This window comes from Kryptolebias marmoratus, linkage group LG4 (genome assembly GCF_001649575.2).
Source record: "Kryptolebias marmoratus isolate JLee-2015 linkage group LG4, ASM164957v2, whole genome shotgun sequence".
Classification (NCBI taxonomy): Eukaryota; Metazoa; Chordata; class Actinopteri; order Cyprinodontiformes; family Rivulidae; genus Kryptolebias; species Kryptolebias marmoratus.
In genome coordinates, this window is record NC_051433.1 from 6,200,649 (window position 1) to 6,224,337 (window position 23,689).

General features: G+C 37.0%; 1 protein-coding gene across 5 annotated transcripts; it reads right to left on the bottom strand.

Annotated features, from left to right (window-relative positions):
- Positions 1-203: 203 nt before the first annotated feature.
- On the bottom strand, positions 204-22,370 carry LOC108231660 (synaptotagmin-2). Of its 5 annotated transcripts, none has more exons than XM_017408874.3 (10): positions 22,289-22,370; positions 22,014-22,116; positions 9,869-10,097; positions 9,600-9,760; positions 5,883-6,017; positions 5,554-5,721; positions 5,004-5,171; positions 4,771-4,888; positions 4,390-4,523; positions 204-3,680 (listed from the first exon to the last, which is right to left on the bottom strand). In XM_017408874.3, exons 3-10 carry the CDS (start codon positions 10,071-10,073, stop codon positions 3,465-3,467), a joined length of 1,305 nt encoding a protein of 434 aa, XP_017264363.1. In that variant the 5' UTR covers positions 10,074-10,097; positions 22,014-22,116; positions 22,289-22,370; the 3' UTR covers positions 204-3,464. The 5 variants fall into 5 exon arrangements, with proteins under 5 accessions (XP_017264363.1, XP_017264361.1, XP_017264365.1 ...); XM_017408872.3 differs by having other exon boundaries at positions 22,215-22,367; XM_017408876.3 differs by having other exon boundaries at positions 5,883-6,008; positions 22,215-22,366.
- Positions 22,371-23,689: the final 1,319 nt, after the last annotated feature.

The following is a 23,689-nucleotide window of genomic DNA, read 5'->3' on the forward strand; positions in this document are numbered from 1 at the left end:
CACGTATGTTGCAAGAGAAGATGGTGTCGAAGCAAATTAAGAGAAGTTGCTGTTAATCACATCACATTCATTAAGTGGAGCATCTTGGTTATTTTGGCATCCAAGTGCCTTTTTGAGTTTATTACAAACTTAGGTTATTCAGCACTGCCACCTACTGACCACAAGAGGAAATGCCTCCTCTATAAAACAACACAAGACTTGGCTACTTGAAAATGTCTTTATTTTCTATGATTACAGTTTGACAACACAGATATGCTCCCTTGAGTATCTAATTTCTACACAGACTTATGTATGTGTACATGTTTTTGGTCTTTTGTTGCAGGAAAACAAACTTTGAAAGGACATAAATCATGCATTTCACAAAAAGGCACAACTAGTGACACACCTACACGGCAGATCAAAATCAGGGTCAAAAAGGGGAAAGCGTTGGCCTTGTTTATGCTGCTTGGTCAATGAATAATGTAGTGAAGAGAGTGATGTTAATGTTTGTGGATGTTCTGCACCGTGACCTTGTTGACAGAAGAGCATCAGGACTACAGAGAAACCATGATGTAAAAAGGGGGCTGGCAACGCTGCATCACAAACGTTGATTTTTGTACGGTTTAAGACGCACTTTGCTTGACAAACCCAGGAAGACAGATTCTGTTGTCTGCACTGCAGGAAAAAAAACTCATTCAATTCCCTAACAGAACATAAACTAACTGGTTCTTATTGCTAATGCACAAACAGTGAGGTTAAATTCAATTACTTCAGCAAAAGATGCATTGACATATATTATACAGAACATTTTAATCAGGTGCTTTACACAGAGATCCTAATTCTGACAGACTGTGAAATATAATTTTTTTTTGTACCTCTTAGCCTCTGAAATGCAGAAAAATTACTAAAGTATCAAAAACACAGACAACAATGAAGTGTAGAGTTGTTCTGTATGCAGTGCAAGTTAAAAGAAATATGTATCTAAAAAAGAGATGAGGGGAAAGACAACCCTAGATTAAAACATGCACAAGTATCTCACCAACAGCTCATGGGTTCTTTCAGAAAGTGACATTCTTAATGAAAATAGTTGTGATTTTCAGATCAAGGAAGAAGAGAACAGCATCAATATGATGTAATAATTCACAAAAAATATTGTGTAAAGAATAAAAAGTCAGTCAGGTTTGTATATTATTGAAATATAAAATATATGGTGGACCAAAAAAAAGGGGGGGGGGGCTGTGGGGTTCAAGTCTCTATAAGTCAACACCCATTTGGCAGGAATAAATAAAGGAAACACTCAGAGTTACACTGAGACATGTACACAGTCTCCTACAGTCAGGAATAAACAATAATTATCTGACTTTCAGCCAGACAATTATGCAACATATCAACACGCAAACAATGAGAAAACAAACAGACAAACAACAAAACAATACAGTCATGCAAGATTTTGAAAACTAAGTGGATTTTTGGAGCAACTCGTCTGTTAATCAGTTAGTTTGAATCGTAACTTGGACTTCTTAATCATACATTTATTTTCAGTCTGAAAAAATACATACACTTCTCAGTCAGTGCAAATTTCTTTTTCACTCTGTTTTATTATACAAAATGACACAAAACACAAACACACATACACAACAGAATAATAGTATCTCTTTCAAACATGCTTCTATTTACATCATCTTGTAATTACATGCTGTAGCCTATGAACAAGTCGGCGCAATGCATAAGTTGAACAACGGGACGAAAGACTGTGGATGAAGCTGTCTGCATGCTGCCGTTCAGCTTCACTTAGACACCTCTAATGGCATGAAAGCACAAAAATTCTTCAGCACTTTTCAGAGGAAAATGAATGATTCGTAGTTTAAAATGTTTCTGTTACTGAAAACTTACACTGAAAATCGCAAACCAGTTTCAATGTCTTTGTTAATTTTTTTTTATTTTTCTGGAGATTTGTTGTTAGTGAGAGTTTAGATTATTTATGTTGTCTAATACGGTTAGGCAGGGTCTTTGCTAGCTTTATTTGCAGGGGAAAGTTAAGAAAAGTGGCAGTTTGAGCAGTTAATCAAATTACAGACTGAAAGCACGACTGCCATTACAATCGATCAGCTGTTAAAATGAAATCACAGAAGTATGAATCCTGCCATAATGATCGATAGATGTGGTCAAACTACCACTCGGAGCAAAAGTAGCCAAGCAATTCAAACATTTGTCTTTTAACGAAATGTAATTCTTTGTTGTTTGCGGGGCTTGTTTTGCCAGTAAATGTACTTATACCATCAAAATATTCTGGGATTGTTTGTTTTCTTTTCACTAAAACTCCAAAACGAAAAAATTAACCCACAGTATCTTCTCTATAAACTACAATAGTAATTATGTTAAATAAAAATGCCTTTCCTGGAATTCATTTAATGGATGTGGCTTTTATTCATTAATTCATTCCTTCATTGGGCTGAAGCAGATTCCTGCTTATAAGTTCATCACAAAATGTTTTTTTATTCACCTACATCCTGTTGTTCTGTGTTGAATTTTGATATTTTAATGAGATTAACCTCAAAATCTAAGCAAGATGAACTGAAATCAACTGTACTAAAAGTAATGTTTTGGCTGTTGGACAACATAAAACCAGTTTCTGGCAAAAGTACGGCAAACCAAATGACAAAAGTTACATTTGATGTAAAATAGTTGCCTAGAATTTAACTGGTGTAACATCAACCCAATGGCACATTCACAGTTTCCCCGACAGCTTCTGAGCTGAACAGTGAAACCGAGCATACATCTCAAAGTGTCATTTCAAAAAGGCACCCTTTTTTATACTTGTCCTAAATTAGAGCTGACAGAAGAAATTTGCGTTGAACCTTAAATCCATAGACGTGCCTATGTGGCAAGACGAGACAACAAAGATCAGCCCTACTTAACTGCTGAGAAAACAAAGATATTTTTCTTGAAAATATTTTTGCAACAATAACTGCTGCATTGAGTGACTTAAACCTGATTCACTTTTTAGGTAAAGCTGCTAACTGTTATAGATGTAAACAGACTCTTTGCTCAGCACTTTCTATTGCAGGTTATAGCACACTGACAGCAAGCTATAATACTGGGTGAGGTGTGCGCAGAGCATTGAGGAATTAAGAAAAGCATGCTCTATAAACTAAACTAAAGCTCTTTACTCAGCTTTGTCTTCACTAAGAATTTCATCCAGTTAAAGCACCCTGTAAATCAGTTTCCTCAAATCAAAAAGACCAAAAATTGATCATTTATGAACTGCTCACCGAATACGTCAACAACCCTCTTCACAGAATACGCTGAGATCTGATGCTTAAAAAGATTTCTTCAGATTCAACTTGAATGAGAAGATATTCTAACATGTTTGTTTTTTTGCTGAGCAGGATTTATGAGTCATTTGTTAAGTCATGGGATTCATGCAAAACAGGATCAGGGAGGTTCATTTTCAGGGTAGACACAAAGCTGGTGGATGGAGCTTGTTATTTTTTTGCATTCAAGGCTGCGAGCTGACCGTCAATATCCTCCTCTGGCTGCAACGCGTGCCACTGGGCGATGGGGCGACGGGGATTAGACAGCATGTCTGACCAGTGCTTTAAACCTAAACCAGTGGCCTTGCTGCCAACAAAGATCTTCCCGATGGCGTCGTTCTTACCTATCTTGTCATAATCAAACACTGTGACGACCACCAAGATTTTCTGGGAAGGAAGCAGAAGAAAATGGTGTTATTTTCTTTTCTTTTTATGCCATTTATCCTAATACATCATCATGTTTGGGTTCCTAAGTTCTGGGGAAAAAAAAACTTAAAACAAAACAAATAAAAGAGCAACAACAAAAACGCAAAATGGTTTTAAAGACTTTCCATAAATCGTGAAAGGGACCTTTTTAAATATACAATCCTTACTGATTAACTTTTTGTAGGATTTTAAAATGAAATAAAATTATCAGCAAGATTTTTATGTTCAAAACAAACGAACAAAACAACAACAAAAAAAAAACATAGCTCAAGCTCATTATAACATGACTATAAAAAAAAAAAAGCAAAAAGGAGTAAAGGGTTAAAGTTACTTCTGCAGCAAAAGGAGCTCGGTGCACTGAGAGCAGCTGAAAACTGGTAGGTTTCTTTGATTTTTGGTTGGACGATTTGTTGTTTTATTTACTGGAAACACCTAGTGTCTACCATATTTTAGCAAAGTAAATTTTATTATTTGTTTCAATATGAGAAAAAAAACTAATACATCTATGTAAGGTAAAAGAAAACACTTGCAAGTTTGATACTGATGATGCTGATGATTTGAGGCTATTGATTTGTGTCACTTTAAAAAGAAAAATCTTTTATTTTTAGGCAGCCCATCATTAAAATCTAAGTGCAGATTTGTTGAAAACAGAGTATAAAACATGTCATACCTGCATCTGTTCCAGTGGGATTTCAAAGCTGAATGATTCATTGTAATATGGGTTGAGCGTGTTCTTCTTCACAGTTGTCTTCTTTTTCTTCAGACGCTTTCCTCCCTGCAGCAGCTGGATCTTCACATACGGATCTGAAGGAAACATCAAAACAGCCATCAGGACGTTTTTATTTTCTGCTTAGATTGCACTACTTTGATTTTCAGATGTGAAGTGTGTATATGCAATGTTTGGATTTATTCATGCTGAAATAACTGAAGCTTCTTTAAAAATCTTATTTATATGTGACTGTTTTTTTTCTTTTTCAGCCTTCAATTAATATTAAACACTCTTATTGATGAATGTGCACAACTTTTATAGTTAATGTAAAATGTTTTATACCAGATAAGCCACAGGCATCCATCTTCTTTAGATTCTTTGCCTCCAGGATGCAGACAGTGAGTTTTCCAGCAGTGGGGACGTAACGCAGAGAGATGCAGATGTCTCCGAGTTTCTCAGGCTGAGCAGAAAAAAACGACAAGCAGACATGCTCATCAGATAATAGACAGAATTTATTATATTGAGAGCCAAAGCTTTGGAAATATGGCTTTGATCAGTGTGATCCTGAGCAGCACCTCCTCTTGGTCGGCGCTTTCCAGGTCCCGCCATTCTTCGATGGGACGTCCAAGGTCAATGGTGTTCATGGGCAGCTTCACTTCTCCGATGACGTCGTGTTTGGAGAATCGGTCATAGTCATACACAGACATCATCAACGTTTTCCCCCCCAGCTCCTCGTAGGGCACCTGATGATGGAAGTAAAGATTCACAAAACCTGTGACCTGAGAAGAACTGATCTCACAGCTGAGCAACCACTAACAAGATGAAGAAAAACTACATGAAAAGGAAAAAAAATAATCCAAATCCTAAGATAATAACATGTTTTACATGATAAATTTCTCTGTTGCAAACTTCCAAGAAACACTGACACAAGACAGTCTTGTCTTTGTCTGAGAAAACAAACAAGCAAACAGAAATCAAACAGAATTTATGTTTTTAGTTGGTTTTTTGGTTTTTCTCAGCTGAAAATTTGCAGCACATGTATATAAAAACAGAAAAGTTGCTCTGAGTGTCTGTCGTGTCAATGGCTGTAGCTCCTGACACAGATGGTGATCATGAAAAGCTTACCTTGAAAACGAACGTCTCATTGAAGACAGGGTTCAGCGTTTTCTTGTGAACTTTGGTGTCAAACTTCTTTTTCTTGTCAGGGTGCAGCAGGACTCTGACGTAAGGATCAGAGGTTCCACCCGAGTCCATGGACATGAGGTCTGCGGCTTGGAGGATGCCGACCGTCAGCTGCGATCAGAGGAACATCAAAGCATCAGTAAAACAGGAGTGATAAGAAAAAATTTGTGTCAGACTGATCAAATGAATTGTTACTAGTTTCCACACAAAGCAATATATTTTTTATTAATATTTGATAGCTGTCAATGTATTTAAAAGTAACACCAACAGACCTTAGTGTTCTCAAAGTCATAATCTATAGAGTATTGCAGCTTCCCCAGTTTTTCTTGTTCTTTCTCCTCCTCCTCTTTCTCCTCTTCTGTCATTCCAGTCTCTCCTTCATCATCATCATCATCATCCTGTTGTTTCTGTAGTGCAAACGTAACAAAACGAATTAAATAACAGGTTGCGTGATTCCAAATTGCACTCCAGGACTTCTAATAACATGCCACAAACACTGGAGCTCCAGATGGTTTTTACACGGGAGTCACATGTTTTGGTTGCTGCTTACCTGCAGGACCTGGGGGGTATTCCAGAAAGCCAGTTATGTGAAAGTCACCCCTGAGTTTAGGGAAACTTTCTGTTTATCGTTCCAGAAAAAAAAAAAAGCAAAACTCTGAGTCTATCACCATGGTAACAGACTTGATGAACTGACACGTTTTCTCTAAGAAACCTTGAGTTTCTCTCAGTCCTTCACAACCTGAAGCAAACTGTCTGACATGAGTTCATTTTTAAACAATCTGACGGATATTAAAGCAGATTTTACTTCATGACTGACATCAGGACAGGATGTGCTCTCATTCTCAGATAATTTTTTTTTCAAATTCAATCATTTATTTATAAATAAGGACAAATAATTTACATTAATTTGCTTTTCTTTATTCCCTACAAGTGCAACAAGATTTGTTAATTTTTTCCACAGTTAACATGCTTCATCTGTGAAAATCTACCCACTTTAACGCTCCTCTAATATAGTTTCTAAGTCCACTTTCCTGATTGATTATGGAGTGCAAAACGATAATTTCCTATGTTTTTTTAATATCTTAGTCTCTGCCTGTATAACTGCTTTACTGTAGATGTGATTATAGCATCAGTTCTATATTTCTGATAATGATAAAAAACTAAATATTTTTGAGTGAGTGGAATTTTTCATTTTTGTTTAGTTGTTATTATATAAATAATATGCAGATATAATCAGAGTTGATTGAACTCATTGTTATCGGCCATTCTGGAACTGGAAACTCAGAGTTTATGAATAAACTCAGAGTTTGTTTAACCTCCTTTCTGGAATACCCCCTCATGATCAAAACCAGGGATTTCAAACTTAAAAGGAAATAAAGTTTATTCTGGTTTCACATAAATAGTTGCTCCTACGTTTTAAACATTTGACAGTCCTCATCCTCTTTTCGGATCAGTGGGCAATTCCTTCGACATGCTTGAGCAGTGCAGTGGCAGCCAGAGTCAGTGGAGGCATTGCATGCTAGTTCCCTTAAAAGGGCTGATAAATGTCACAACCTTCCAATGAAATCAGAAAATAAAATACTTCTCCTCTTTGTCAAATGGTTAAATGTTAGATTTCACCAGATGAACAAGGAGATATATTTTAGAATAGAACCCCTAAGAAACTGATAACAGCATATCCCCATTAATATTTAAAAATAAAATGCAAAAAAAGACAATAAAGAAGAAATATATTTCAAATAATAAACTCCTATGATAAATTAACAGTCTAGCTGTCGGAGGAAACGTTGCCTTTAGGAGTTTCTAGAGACAGCATAAACCTACTGTATATTCCCACAGACATATTATTATTCCGGCTGTGACTGAATATTTAAAAGATCATTGTTCTGTGTGCCACATAAAACTTTAATTTAATTCAAGATTAATCTAAATGTTAAAGCAGCCACCTAAAACTTGTAGAAATGTTGAAATATCTTGAACTTTGTTTTCCCTGTGAAGACCATGACACATTTTTTTGTCTGAATGTTATTTTGTATCAGTAAGAATATTATTTTGGATTGAAAGGAATGACATTACTGACATAAAAAAGGGATGGAAGGGTGGTTTATTTAGATGTTAAGATGGCCTTCCATATCTGCCTTACATTAACAGCTGTAATTCACTCCCTGCTGTGTTGACATGTCTCTTATCGACTCAGTTCAACTTTGACCCACAGCATCCTGCCTCTAATGTACTAATGGCAACGTGGACCATTTACAGATTCATGGTTTATGAATATAAGGGTTGTACAACTTCAGAAAAAAACACCACTTGAATGTTGTTGTTGATTATTGCAATGTGGTAGCAGTAATTAATCCATAATTTCCTCCCCCCTCATCTTCTGTTCTGTCATCATGATGCTCACAACCTTATTATCTAAATCAAGTGTGGGCATCAAGGGCAGTGAGAGTCAATTGGATTGGCCAAATATATTATTAAAATGCAGAGCATGCGTACACAGCAGTTGAATTACAACAACCTATGATTTATTGTAGTCCAAGCAGTCTCTTTGTGATATTGATCCTGCAATCACGATAGATTTTTGATATATCGCACAGCCCTAGTTTCTACTAATGTAGAGTGACAATGTTTTACTCAGGCAGCTGGACTGTGATTATAGACTAGGTTTTTGTAAGTAGATTACTCAAACTTAATTTGAGCCTGAGAGGGTTAAGTATTACATTAAGCAGAAGTAAACTCAACACTCACTCTTTTATGATTGAGGATAAATCATGAAAATCCTACATAACCAGTTTTAAAAATGCCTGCTTTTGAGCTCATCATTATCCCAATAAATATTTGGAAATAAAGGGCACAGCCAGCTATTTGAATAATGAAAAGTCTTGTAGTTTCAGACTTATTTTTTGTCATTTATTAGGAGCCTCCCTATGAAAAATAATATAGGTTTTGTAATGTTTGTTAGGCCCAGATGTTTTCACATTCTACCTCTTCTTTGTGTACCGCAACCCAAAAGCAAAGTTTTGTTTTATGTTTTCTTGTCATGCAGTTTAGTCATAACCATTTCCATGTCTCCCAAACAACCAACCATGCCCTTTATCACATGCATAGATAACTAGTGTTAACAGTGTCTTGCATATCATTTTGTTATCCAATACTTTCCATATTGGTGTAAGGGACAGTGATATTGTCCAAGGAACAATGTGTTAGATGGTTAGACTCTCCTCTCCTGGGTTTATGGAGGACATCATAGCTTTCCCATTGTAACATTCTCAAGCTATCATAACAAAATTAACAAAAAAAAACAAAAAAGAAAGCAAAGGAAGCTACGACTTTCATTCCATGAAACCCCCCTCCGCCCTGCGGGGGGGCAGAGGGTAGCTATCCACCTACCGTAGAGCAGGGGTCCACCACAGTCAAGAAACACGAGGCACACACAAGACAAACACAAGGCAGGAAACAAGAGGAGAGCAGAGAGAGGAAGAGATTCAACTCACGAGACACCAAACACACGACAAAAAGAGAGGCGATCAACACCACCACAACTACAGTCATGAGGAGAAATGACACACTCAGGCTGAGGGCAGGGACTGAATATCTTATTTACTTTGCATTCAGTTGCTCTTCAAGGCTTCTCACCTTCATCAATTTACTTCAGAATCGTTTCTAACTAATAACGCATAGTGCTCATTACTCCTTGCCACCTCATAACAACGTGTGTCATTTTTCAAAACGGGCCACAATGGAATATGTCACACATTTAAACAGTAACATCGAATAAAAGGAGGGGAAGAAAGCTCTCCTTGTGTCCTCTACAGCCAGGGCTAAAGGAGCTGCTGGTGAAAGATCAAAACTTATTTAGCCACAGTCATTGAATCTGAGCAAAAAGGTGTTCAGAAATGATAATAAAACTGAATTATGAAGTGTTATTAAAAAGGAGAGGTCAGAATTCTAGTAAACATACTGTTACTCAGACTTTTAGGAAGCCTTACCTCGCCTCCCTGCATGTTCTTCATGTTGAAGCCATCCTTGCCCTTCTTTCCTTTTTTGTTCTTCTTTTTCTTGCAGCAGCACTTTTTGATAATGCAGAAGCAGCACGTGAGGACGAGCAACGCAGCCACCACAGCAATAGCAATCAAAGCCCATGGAGGAACTGTCAGTTTCAAAAGAAAATTATAAAATATTTACATTAAAATGACTTGAAACCTTTTTCTTTTTTTTTTTAATCAAACAAAGATCATTTCACTGCAGAGTTACTCACGAGGGATCTTATCGATTTCATTCAAGAATTTGCTTTTGATCTCCTCAAACATGTCATTCTTGCTGATCTCTGTGTTGTTGGAGCCTGAAGTGTCCGGGGCAGAGGTGGACATCGAAGGGGAGGTGGGAGCCATGGTCACAGTGGTGGCACTGGTGGGCTCAGCAGCCGCAACAGCCTGAGGCTTTTTGAACAAGTTGAACTTCATTGTCAAAGACTAGGGGCTTGGTCCCTGAAACCCAAAGGAAACACAACAAACAACTGCTTTGTAAATGAATAAAAGGTGAGTTTTATATAAGTCCAGCCATTCATTTTTCTCATCCTAACCAAATATTTTTGCACCTTTTTTACTCTGAATAGCAAATAAAACAGATACTTCTGCTTAACAAAGGAAACGAAATGTGCTTCTTGGTGTTATGTAGAGATTTTGGAGTCAAATACAAAGATTTATTGATCTTTTTCAGGTTGTGTTTGTCACCACAACACGTGCAGTCTAGCCTTTACTAATTCAGATATTCAGATCCAAAACCTCATTTCACTCTTCTTCTATCTACATTTCTAGGATGAACATTGTCTTTTTTTTTAAGTGCAGTAGCGAGTATTGATCTACATGGTCACTTAGGCTGCATACTTGGAAATCTAGTAAATGGATCTTTTGTCTGTGATGGACTAGCAACATGTCCGCCCCTCGTGCATTGACCGCTGGAAACAGGCAGCAGCTCCCAAAGACCCTGAATAGGATCAAGGAGTTGAAGACGGATGGATGGATCTTTTGTTGAGTTGTCACTGTTTTTAATTGTATTTATTTATTTGCTTTTGCTACATTGAAAACTACCGGATCAAGAGGATTTCCTCTTTTACTAAAGAACTAAAAGATAAAGGTGGTTTCCATGATAACTGATAAGCACACAAGCTCTTGCTCTTGGAGTGATCACAATCAATATGTTTCCTTTTTATGTAAGAGATTCAACAGACGTTAGTTTTCAATCACCAATAAAGAAATCTAAAGCCACAGTATGTTATGAAAATTAAAGATAAGCAGAAGCAGAGGGAAATTACTCCCCTTACACTGAACACGATGAGCTGCTGTGAAAAAAAAAAAAGCTTCCTAACAGAGTTGTCCAAGAATTAAAGATTGTCTCCTGTCTCATATATTCTTTATGTTTAATGGTCTTCCAAGTTATTTACCCAGTCTGAGCCTAAAGAGGAATAAATTGGAACAAAGTTGCTGTCCAAATTGGTCAGAGATTGATATAATAACAGTGGACTTACTGCTACTTCCTAAAAGCTGACAAAAATCAATTTACCACCCAGCTTCCTGTCGACTGTGATAATATTTACTCTCTTTGATCATGTCTGTACGTGGCAGCATCACCTAATAATATTTACAGCTGGGCATGAAGGTGCCCAAGTTCCACTCTAATTAATGATTGTTGAATTGTTGCTAAGCATAACTAAAAGCATCTGGTGTTATCCCTTCACTTTAATTAAAACTAAAATTAATGCATAATAATGTGATGTTGAGGAGAATTTTTCTTTTTCTTTCTTGGTGAACACATTCAAACAGACAGCAATGATATTACAGTTTGATGGTTCACTTTTAGAAATTTATTTATTTTCCTGTCATATGAAACATAATCCCAACAGTCTAATTAAACAGTCTGATTGTCACCTTTTAAGCTTTTGTTTAAAGCATTGGTTCAACATAGTGCTAAAGAGTATTTAGGTGGTTTGTTTTACAGTCAGTACATGTTTGCTGGTTATTTTCTGCTTTAGAGTGAATAATTGAAGTTAAAACAGTATTTCAACAAAACAAAATAAAATAAAATGAATTTTGAACAAAACAAAACAATATAGAATCTGGATTACCCTATTTCATTTCAAAGTAATTTGTTTAATGTAATTAGTATGGATGCGAAGCTTTCTGCTGAGTTCAGGTAGGAGAATTATTTAAAAACAAAGAAAATGAACTAAACTGTAATAAAAAAAACATAACATGTTCTGTGGATGTGGCTGATTTTAAGAACACGATTGTGAGTGCATCATTTCAGTTATAAAAGTCAAATGTTGACTTTTTAACACCTAATTTTTGTATTCCTAACAGAAATAACCTGTATTAAGCTGAAAAACTATTTATTTTCATTTGAAATACAATAACAACTGTGTTGGGTTTTCACAGAGGACATCACTAAAACAGTGTTATAATATACCTGATCACAAAAACTGTACTTTGTGAGGGGATACCTGTAACACAAAATGAACATGTGACAGACACAAGCATGATGCAACTTTGTCTTCATTGATTCACAGACCAAAGATCAATGAGTGGAGCATTTCCAACATGTGTTTCCCCTGCAGAGTTTCCCACACTGTAGCACAGGACTTGAGGTCTGATACGTGTTGTTTTGATACAGTAAAGGCCTCTACTTTGGCTCCACAGATCATTGTTGCTAAGCAATCCTGTCAGTTTCCATCAGCAGTCCACAACTGTCCACAACCTGTCTATATCTGAGGTGACCAGCCTGTAAATAACCAAAGCATGGAGACGAAACGAACACAGACTGCCATCTCTGAGCTGTTCTGCATGATGCTCTGAATAAAGTTTTCAATACGATTGTGGTTTTTTCTAAACTTGTTGTATATTTTTCTTGTTAGCTACTACAGGAATACCATCTTTGTCACATAATGTCAGCTGTAAAAATACAAGTGAAGACAACATCTGTTTAAATAATCTAGTGCAATAACAATCCAGTATATTCTAACTTCTATCACTTAAATTGTCTGCTTTTTGATAAAAAGGCAGCAAATAGAGTTAAATAACCTAATGTCCTCCTCTCTTGTTTTAGCCTAATTTTACCTGCGTGCTAGATAACACTGAGTCCATATCTGCTTTTGATTTCTGCAGCTCATCACTGGCCAGCGTCACTCAGAAAACAAAAAGGCTCTGAAACATCCTCATTAACAAGTATGTTCAGGTTTACCGAGACTGGAATCGTTTCTTATGGCTCAGTTACTTTAAAAATGCAGAGAAGATGCTGTAAGATAACCCTGCTGTCATGCATTTTGGTGACAGTCATGTCAGAGGACGCTTTTTGTTTGTAAATCTGCAAAGATACTGAAAGAAGAACTCACCAGTCAGACGAGGTATTCCCCTCTGTGAGGTGGCCCATTCAATGACTGTTTGAGATACAGTTCCTCAGAGCTGTAGTTACATAGTCTGAGCTCTCCCATTACCAGAGACTGCAGTCTCCTCTCACTTCTCTCCACTGCAGCACTACACCCCCCCCCCCAACCCCCCTCCTCTTTCCAGTGCTCCACCATCTCCCCCATCTTCCACCCGCCCGTCACACACCTCGCTATACCTCCACTCCGTTTATTCCCACAGTGTACTCACGCATGCAACCTCTTTACGCCTTTCTTTGCATCCATCTCTGTTTCCCCCAGCCTCATTTGGGATGCTGCTCACACAGCTGATTGCAGCACGCCACTTCTGCCTCAAATTGGAGAGCAGTTGTGAAAGATCAATAGGCACAAGCTCCCAGCTTGAGGGGTTTCTGAATGCAGCCACAGTTCGCACATAAACAAGTAAGATTTGAGCAGGGAAGGCTGGTAAACTCTTTAGGCCCTGATGACTTTTTTACATTAGTTCAGCAAATGGTATTAAACTAAGCTCATTAGATCCTAACAAAGGATGGATAAAATGAGATCTAACCCTCTGTAGAGAATCCTCTGTGTCAATCCAGTCATTATAAGCAACTGAAATAAAGGAAAGAAAATGAATAAATCAAACCAATAAATCAACTTGTCATGATGACTGAAAGTGAGCTGATTGAAAACCCTACATACACAAAATTTATCCCACAGTGTCGTGCTAAAACATTACCATATAACATAGAATGAATAATCAGTAAATGAAGCTGAAATATAACAATTTGGATATAATTTTAAATTATCCTTGTTTAGTCTTGCATCTTTTCCACCTAATAAAATATGAACAAATGTCCAGCATCCCCAGCCTAGTCACTTTGTACATATTTGGATCCTTTTTTTTCAGTTCAAACATTCAATCTATTTCCTGTCCTTCTTTTCTAAAACTCCTCTCTGTTCCCTGCTCTCCTTTGGGAAATTCCAAGCTGTGTGCTCAGGTTCAGCTGACAGCTGGCAGACACCTCTGAGGTGGCTTGCGTCATGTTAGATTACAGTGCAGCGTGCTCCTTCTGCCAGAGGAAGGCAGTAATGTCCCACAAAACTGCTGCATCACAGAGCAGTCCCTTTGCACTACCTTCATGGACAGGCGGAAAGTTGAAGACATTTATCTTCCATGTTTATCCCCAGTCTGCTTTCACCCTCTGGAAACATTTAGCAGGGCTTTAAATGACGCAGCCTACAACATTAAAATAAAACAATCAGCTGCTGCGTCAGACAAAAATATTCATGATTATTCTGAAGGTGGTCAAAACAACTGGAAAAACATGTTTCTCTTGCAGATGAACACAAAGTTTGCATTTTGCTTTGTGGAACCTTTTGAAAAATTACATATTTTAGTTGCAAGTTTCGTTAATGGTCCCACCAAGTTTGTGCCTTTTGAGGCGTTATCACTTTCTGAAATGCATCAGGAAAGAAAAAAAAAGGAAAGGGAAAGAGATTCCTCCCAGCCGCCATAGAAAATAACAAACCGCCGCTGTCACAGCCCCCGTTTAACAAATCTGCACAGAGAACAGCCAGCGAGCGCCTGCACTGAATTGTGCTGGGACATTTGGTTGGGATGGCATGTCTCCTCTGAGGCAGCAGAAAGGCATGTGGAAAATACTGCACCTCTCACTGCTCCTGCAGGGAGTGCTGCAATGCAGGGGAGCATCAGAGAAATACAAAGCTGGGAGGCAGTTTGTCCACAAGTCACTCACTCAGACTCCCACTACTATTTGTTTCTTTGTGTCCTTCTTTTATTCCTGATTCTTTACTTTTATTGTTTTAACCCTTTTCTCCCAGCCATTTCTCTTTTTTGGGGGTACTTTTCACACCCACAGCAGCCACACGGAGCACACTTCCATGCACAGTTAAGTCAGTGGTTGTTCTCTGGTCGCTCATTACTGCAGCATAAAGAGCAGTAAACAAAACGCTCTCCATGCTTTCAGTCGGCTTCATATAAGCCTATCACTTGCAGAGATTAGGATACTTTTTAGCTTAGTTTTGATTTTGAACACAGGAAGATTTTTTTATGGAGCGTTTTATGATTTATTTAAAAGTATTTCTGTGTTCTGACAGTTTTTTCACTCTCTGGCATGATGGAATGTAGGACAAAATCAATCTTCTAAGTGAAGAAACAAAAAGCTATACAAACAAGGTCAGCGACAACATGACTGCGTGCATTTATAAAAATCAACTGAGAATGTCATTTGTCTCCCAAAATGGATTGCATTTTCCTAGTTACCTCAGTAACCTGCCTGGAGACAGCCAGTGACTTCTCTATTTTCCAACCATCCCTTCTTACAGTAACTTGAAATTTTCCAATTTTGTCACTTACTTTTCATTTGTAGTCTTGCACTTTTTTAAAGTGCACGTTTTATAACAATCACTCAGTGAGAATCATAACATATAATTGATCATCAATCACACAACATTCACTTAATACTGATTATAACTTGTACTAAAATACTTCTGTCTGGTGCAGGACGTCTGAACTATTTCACCACCATATCTGATTTCCATAGTCAACTTAAACACATAAGATTAAAAGGTAAAGTATAATCTATTACCTGATCATTTGTTCATAAAATGATCACTTGTTCATTACAAAATAGGAAATTGATTGTCAATTTTAACAATCAACTTTGTGATTCACAGTATAATGTTTTTTGATTTCTACTTTTACTTCAATGTTCAGTTTCCTTTATTGTTCATAGCACACACACACACAATCTCTATTACAATCTTAGGCACACTTTTACTGATTATATTTTTTTGGATTAATTTTGCATTCAGAAACAACTTTTTATCAAGACGGTAAAATAAGAAAAACAATGATGTTTACATGAATCAAGCACACAGCTTTTCATTGGTAGATGACATTCAAATGTATTTAATAATTCAACCATAGTCTCTGTAGCCTCCTGGTTAGCAACACAGATTTTATATAAAATGTGTAAATGTTAAACAACATTTTGCCAACCACTCCATTACGGTCTTTACACACAATAATGTTGTAGATGATGACAAATGTATAAAAAAATACTATTTAGAACCTAAAAGAGCTGAAAAAACCTGGCTAAGAAACATATTGTTGCATTTGTGGTGCAAGTAAAGAGGAGGGAGGGTGACGAGACAAGGAGAGGATACTGGATGGATGGACTGTCCCTTTGTGCTCATCTGGGACAACTTGACAAAGTATTACAAAGAAAAGAGAAGCCATTGGGAGCAGCAGCTCCATAAGTAATAATCTGGTCTGTCCTGAAGTTTTTTCTATAGCCCCAAAACACTTTTTGGCTAGACTTTCCTGGAGACTTTAGCTAAATAAACAAAAAGAGCTCTCTAAAGACTTTCTGTGCTTCACTGAATCACAGATGTTACTCCATACTTTATGGGAATAACTTTAAATGAAGTACCAAATCAAAAGGCTGGCAAGAAACTAACTACTTCCATCTCTATCCCATCTATTTAGCATTTGAAATCAGTCAAGTATTCAATGATGTGACAGGAAAATATAAAGTGATGTAATTATGAAAGATATTTGTCCTCAAATCCTGACAAACAGAGGTGTACTCAAACTGTTAGAAAGCAGGTAAGTCCTGATTGCTGCGAGTTGAAGCTCATAGTTGTCTAATATATTTTTCATTTAATATGGATTAGGTTTAATATTAATATTAAGTTCTGAATCCTATGACTATCTTAAGTTGTAAATCTAGTTTAAATGTTAAGCTAGAATTCATTTGAAGATTTTTATTTTATGTCTTTGTACCCACTGCCTGTAAGACAGCAATAATTACTTGTTAGCTTTGAGAATGTAAATCAAAATGTTTATGAGATACTTCAACAGAATATTAAGATTTTACTAATTCTACTTTATAACTTCTCAGAAAGGTTGATTTAAAAGTCTGGGGGTCAGAAACATCAGTTTTTTTTCTGCCAGTGTTTTTGTTTCCTAGTTATTCTGTTTCTGTTACCTGTCCAGCCTGGCAGTAATAGGTTTCTGTTTTCCTGCCATAGTTTCCCTTCAGCCTGTGTCACACACCTGCAGTTAGTTTGTAATCATCCCAGCTGTTCCCATTCACTCATCACCCTGCTCAGTATTTATACTGTTGTCTTTTTGTTTTGTTTTTTTCCTGATCATTGTCAGATTTTCATACATAACTTACCTAATCAGACTTGGTTTTGTCACACCTGGTCATCTGTTTATTTGGTTATCAGTTAAATAACATTTTCTTTAATTTCCACCTGCCTCTCACCTGCACCTTTAAGTTCACCACTAACAACCAACTGCAATTGTTACAAAACCATCTTTTTTTTCTACCCCTAGGCATCAAAATATTCTGATAAGAATTTAAAGCACTCCTGCTTTTAGTCTAAAGGAGGGTTTATTCACATTATAATCTATTTTAATTCTTTATCTGGCTCATTCAACTATTAGTAACTCATCAGTGTCCTATCCCTCAAATGGGAATATATTTTCTACGATAATCAATTTTATTTCATATAAAGTAAAATTTTATATTGTTGGTCAGACATTTTAAATATCGATGACATTTCCTAATTAAAAGTATGTAAGTTGTACCAATATGCACCACAAGGAAGATTTTACTGCTATTAAACAATACAAGTTTTTTTTCTGATTAATTCTCTTAAAATGCAAAAACCTTTTACCTCCTTTGATATCCATTTTTGTTCAAGCTAATAACATTCAGTTGACCATCACAGAAATTAGATCTCAATTGACGTGAACAAACCCACCCATTCCCAACACAAACTGACCGGCTGATTGCTGAGAGTTAATCAAGCCCTGGAGCGTATTAATCTGTCCCTGAAGAACTCAGAATTGATCTGCTGAAAAATACGACTTTTCCTACATCACACTGCTCAGGATGGAATAAAACAGTCACTAAATCATGCAGAAAGATTATACACGAAGCAAAAAAAACTTACACAGAAATATATTTAAAGTGATGAATTAAAGGTTAAACACTTATCTGTGTTCATTAATTACCAACTCCATGTGGTATTACTTGTTTGTGTGTTCAGTATGTTTATCAGAGCTGCATCTCCCTGATCATACATAATGATTCTTGTGGCTCATCGTGTTAACCAAAACCAAATTTCTTAGACTTGTTTACTGAAGACAATCAAATCTAAATACATCTTGAAGGAAAACAACTGTTAATACATTCCTAAAATATCAAAATTGCTCTTTTTATTTATATAGTTTTTACTGAATATGATGATTTTTTTATGACTGTTGTAGCTCCTTTTGTCTTCTACAGATACTTCACCTTTTTGTGTTGTAATTTAGATTAACACATTTTAATTATCCTATTTGTGCACTGAAAAAAGATTTACTATCTCCTCCTATCCCCCAGCTGACCACAAAAAATCTCACTCTTGTTCAAAATTTAATGGTTTTTTTGATTGTGTTGCACAAGGACTGAATGAAGTTCAGAAAAAAAAGAGGTCTGAAAATCATTATTTGAGCTACAGGTATTGATGCAATCCTCCTGACAGGCCAGCCATATATAAAAAATCTGTTGTACTGTGTCCTCTGGGAGAGACGAGCGGCTCAGATTTCATCTAACCAAAAAAGCAAGGCCATCAATTTACCAGCTTCCACAAGCCGAACATCAACGTCTGAAGAAACCTTCACATGACTTCTCCAGTAGCTGTTCAAACATCAGCTCAGAAACATCATCAAATGTTCATTTTTTGAATTGGCTTTCGACGCAGTGGTAAAAGTTTCAAACGTGAACGTGTGGAGAGTCTGAACATCATTTTGACCAGTGTCTATGTAGGCTAAACTGATGCTCTCAGCAGTTTGTGAATGAGGATGGTGAGGATAGAAATATGGGCAGCAGTGAAGCCTCCCATTTCATGAACCATTAAGCAGCAGAAGCGATCCGAACATGCAAAGCTTTCCTTAGGAGAGGCTGAAGAGATGTTTCCCTGCAGATGCTGAAACATCCCTCCCCAGCTGAACATCTACTATATCTCTGTTCACATTTACTGAACATGTATCAGTACATTACGAGCAAGGGGGTCCCACATAAATCTACTATAGGTATTTGAGACAGGACACTGATTGATGTAGGCTCTTTTGTCTGCAGAACAAAACCAACAAATCTGCAGACATGCTAGCAGTTCTGAGAATGAGTTAATCCTGATTAACTCACGAAAACAGGACACAGTTGTGACCGTGAACAATTAGACCAAGAAATAGAAATGTGTAAAACAAAATTGTTTTCACTAATGTCATCATTTAGCTAGTTAGCATGTGAAACTGTTACTAGCATCAAAAACACATGGTGGCAGAGTCCTAATGCAAGTTTAAGGTGACGTTTTGGACCAACACTGGTGTCAGATTACAATTAAAATATTACAAAGACTCACTGCAGAGAAAACAACCAAATGCTTGTATGAAACCACATGGCCAGCCACTTAAAAGCTTCTTAACGTTTTACTCTAAACTGCAAACATAAAGCTTGTACACCACTGAATCACCAACATTAGCATATAAATGTTAATCTTAAGTGGTCAGACAAGACTTCTTCTCTTATTTCTTAAAGATGTTTCATCTCTCATTTAAAAAGCATATTCAGTTCTTCTGAATGAGAGGTGAAACATTTTCAAGAAGCAAAAGAAGTCCAGTTGCTTTCTTACCAACCAACATAAAACTGAAATTTTTCATAAAATGAGTAATATTTGACACATTGGGGTTGCGATGTCCTTCATCCAGACAATTGCTATGCAGTCTATCAAATGTGTAAATGTTTGAGCTGCTGAATGGTTATTTCGATTAGAAAATGCTCAAAAAGCTTACAAATGTTTAACACAGAATACAGTTAGTGTTTGATGTCTAAAGTTCAATCTCTTCGTCTCTTGTTAACATATTTCCTCTATAAATCATGGTGTTTGAGATTATCTCTGCCCCAGAATCTAAATGTCACTGCTGCATTGGAGGGGTGAAGGAAAGCAGACAGCAGCCGAGTAAAATAATAATAATAATAAATCCAGCGTACACAGAGCTCACAGATTGCCAATGTACATTTGATGTACTGCATGTTGAGTGATGTGAAGCAGCTGCACAGCTCAAGTTGACTGGCTCACAGACATTGCTCCATTTAAAAAGCGACACTAAACTATATAATCAGATCTAAAAGATGTAGTGCTGACTTCATCACCAGGAAAGCTATTACTCCTTGCAAAACCGTATGAATAATCTTCTCTGAGTGTGCAGACAAATGCAAATTCAGCAGAAAACACACAGCCTGAGGTGTGGCTTTTTTTTCTTTCTTTCTCTTTTTTCTTGTCAGTGCAACAATCTTTTGATTTGCTTGAAAAATATTCATGTGACATGATTTAAAAGTAAACCGTGCTCAATCATGGTAGTGTTAATTAATGGAAATATGGAGCCAAATTTATGTCTATTGATGCATTTCATTGCTGTTTTTGAATTTAGTTCATTATATATCAGTTCAGCTCAAATCAGTTGATGTCTAAAGGTAAATTTCACAGTAGTAGTCCTTTTATAGAATTCTACATAAAAAATATATACTGCAGCTGCATTTAGTCCAATAAATTACATCTTAATTCAGTTTTATTGTAATCCAGTTCAGTTTGTTCCAATTAAATTTTGATTCATCTGTAATTATTTTAATTAAATACAACTCTACTTCATGAGGAATTTTAAATGGCCAAAAATAAATACAATAAAACAAAGAACAAATAAAAGCAAGCTGTCTAATAAAGCACATAGATTAAATCCAAACTTTTCATTTTCAGTGCCAGATATATGAAGATGTGTCCAATATTTGAATATCTGCTGCAGCCAAAAATGCACCAGTGTGTGTTTTGTATGTGCGTATTTGAGTAAGAAAACACATCTTGCAGCTATTCGCCTCCAAATTCACCTTTGTTGATGCCAAGAGGGCGGTCTGGAGTGTCCCAGTCACCTACTCATAAACCCCCAGGATTAAAAACAAAATCACTATTGCATCACCTGACTTGGATTATAATTACTGAAACAGAACAAAAGCTGACCATTCCCCAAAACTATGGTAGAGAAAAAAAAATTGTTTTCTATCAGATTAAAACTCCAGATGTATCTGACAACAGGGACAAACTAATTCTGGTGTTTTAGCTCAATTTCTGCAGTTTAACCTACATTAAAGGCTGTAAATAACCAAGTAAATCAGGAACAAAATGATGCATAATACTGTTTGTTTTTGATTAAATGTGTGAAATGGATATTTTACCAAAGTGTAAAAGGTTTGAGGTTTCACTGGACTTGTTTAACAGGACAACAGGGATTTATTTGACCACTGAGAGCTCTGCAGGCTCATGTTGGCCAACCCTGCTGGCTCAGCAATTTTGACTTTGCATTCACGTTCTGCCTTTTAAAACTGAGCTAATTCTCTCTCATCCATCTACACACTGTAAATAATTCAAGAATAAAAGCAGTGAAAATCATTCTCTTCCATCTATAAGCAGCTACATTTTCATGAGAAAGATGATGAGCTTTCACTTTTACAATGTTCCATCTTCGTTTTCAGCCAGTGAGGGATAGTTTTGTGTTGGTATTTAGATTTTTCCATTTGAAGTTGTAACCATACTCAGATATCTTTGTTTTTATTATGTAACAATATACTGCAGTACTACATGAGGCTACGCATAGAGCTATAGGGCTGACCAGCAGGTTTTCAAAGTTCCACTTTGGCAGAATTCCCACAGAAAGATTGCCTGCATTAAAATAAAGGGAAACACTGCCTGCTCTCATTATCCCTGGACCAATTATTCTCTCTGTTTCTCTCTGCAGAGCTTTTTTTTTAACCCTCAACCAGGCAGGATGTAATGAAACTAGGCTCTGTTATGACCCACCACACAGCAGAGCTGCTGTAATAGATGTTACTGTCATAGACAGAGAGGAAGAGAAAACAAAAAAGCTGCTTACCTTAAGGAGAAATGTTCTGCTTTCTCAGCCAAAAGTGAAAGCAGTCGAATAAGCTCTTGATAGGAGAAAGGAAATGTCAACAATCTGCTCCTTGCATCGCTCCCTGAAAAGATATTTAAAAATTGAGAAAAAATAAATAAGTAAATCTCAGTAGTGACAGGTCCCAGTTATCACTTAGGAAGTTGTTCCAAACAGACGCACACAAACAGAATGTCTTGGCTCAAGGTGCTGCTGACGTGAGCTGAAATGAGGCAGGGAGGACAGGAAACACTCACGCAGATTAACATATAGTTCCAGCACTGAAATCAGTGCAAGCATCAGGACCGCTGGAGTTCCACTGCTGTATTTCCCGGCACTGTTCTCTGATTGGCTGAGGAGCTGCTCACTGAGAAAAAAAAAAAAAAAAACCTCTGTGTCATCAACTGGGTATAGGGAGGGGACCGGGTTTTCTTTGGTGCACCAACAACGGCGCTCCTCCTCTTTTCTTCCATTGCACTATCACTTCTTTTTTTTCCCCCTCTCTCAGCACAGGCCGAGACGAGTGCTGAGCTCTGAGAATTAGACGCAGGAGAAAAAGGAGGGAGGTGTAAAAGCAGGAGGAATCAATGAGTGATGAAAAGAGAGGTAAAGATGGTGAGCAGCAGTCTGCAGCGGTTCTCTGAGGTCCCACACCTCCTGGTTACCTGAACTCTGCAGCTCTGAGGTACAGGGAGGCACGAGGAGCAGAGAACCCGGCTGCTTTTGCTGCAGTATTAAAGCAGGAAGATGGAAAGTTTCTTCTCTCTCTCTTTCTTTTTCCTGATTATTAAGTCCAGTGAGAATGATATCTTTTTCTCTCCTGTTGGTGCACATTCAGCATATACCTTGCAAATAATTTATATGATAGGATGGGATAAACCTGCTGGAGTGACACAGATCATTTCTGCTGCATCATTATTAGTTACTTCAATCAATCAAAGACATCTGAAAACCTAAGAGCTATGCAGGTAAAACATTCACCCTGTTATCTAATATCACAAGTTACAACTATCTGTTTACAGCAGTAAATGTTTTAGAAAACCAAGGGAATATTAAGGCAAATATGAGGCAAATAAGTGTGTTTTGACAGTCTATCCAACTGATTTAGAAGTGGAACATTTGTTAATGGAAAACAACAACAGGACACTGGGGTGAGTGCCAGTTTCACCATTACACTTATTAGAAGTTTTGGGAGAGTTGCCAAAACTCTGCAGCAAAAAGGCAACCAGGCTCCTTTTAGGAGAGAGAGACAGACACCATTTCATTGCCTTTGGAGTCACCCTGATGAATCAGTGACTGGGCAGCGCTCGATGCACCGCCAACAACAACAGCTACACCACCAGATGAGTCAGACGCTGCGTCACGAGATAACCTGCTTTTATGTGAACTTTGAATCATCTTGATTGATTGATTGATTTCTTTGAATCTATGTTGAGAGGAAAAACAGGCTTGTGGCAACTCAGACACAGCTGAATGTTGAGATAAATTAGACAAACAGAACATGTGGTAGGACATTAAAAGTTTGAGTTTCTTATATATTATAATTTTAATAATTTTCACAGCTTCATTACAGTAACGAAGCTAAATGACTTGACAACTTCATTGTGAAGACTGTGTGCTTCAACTAGATGCTGAGATATTTCACCTAACAGTCAAAA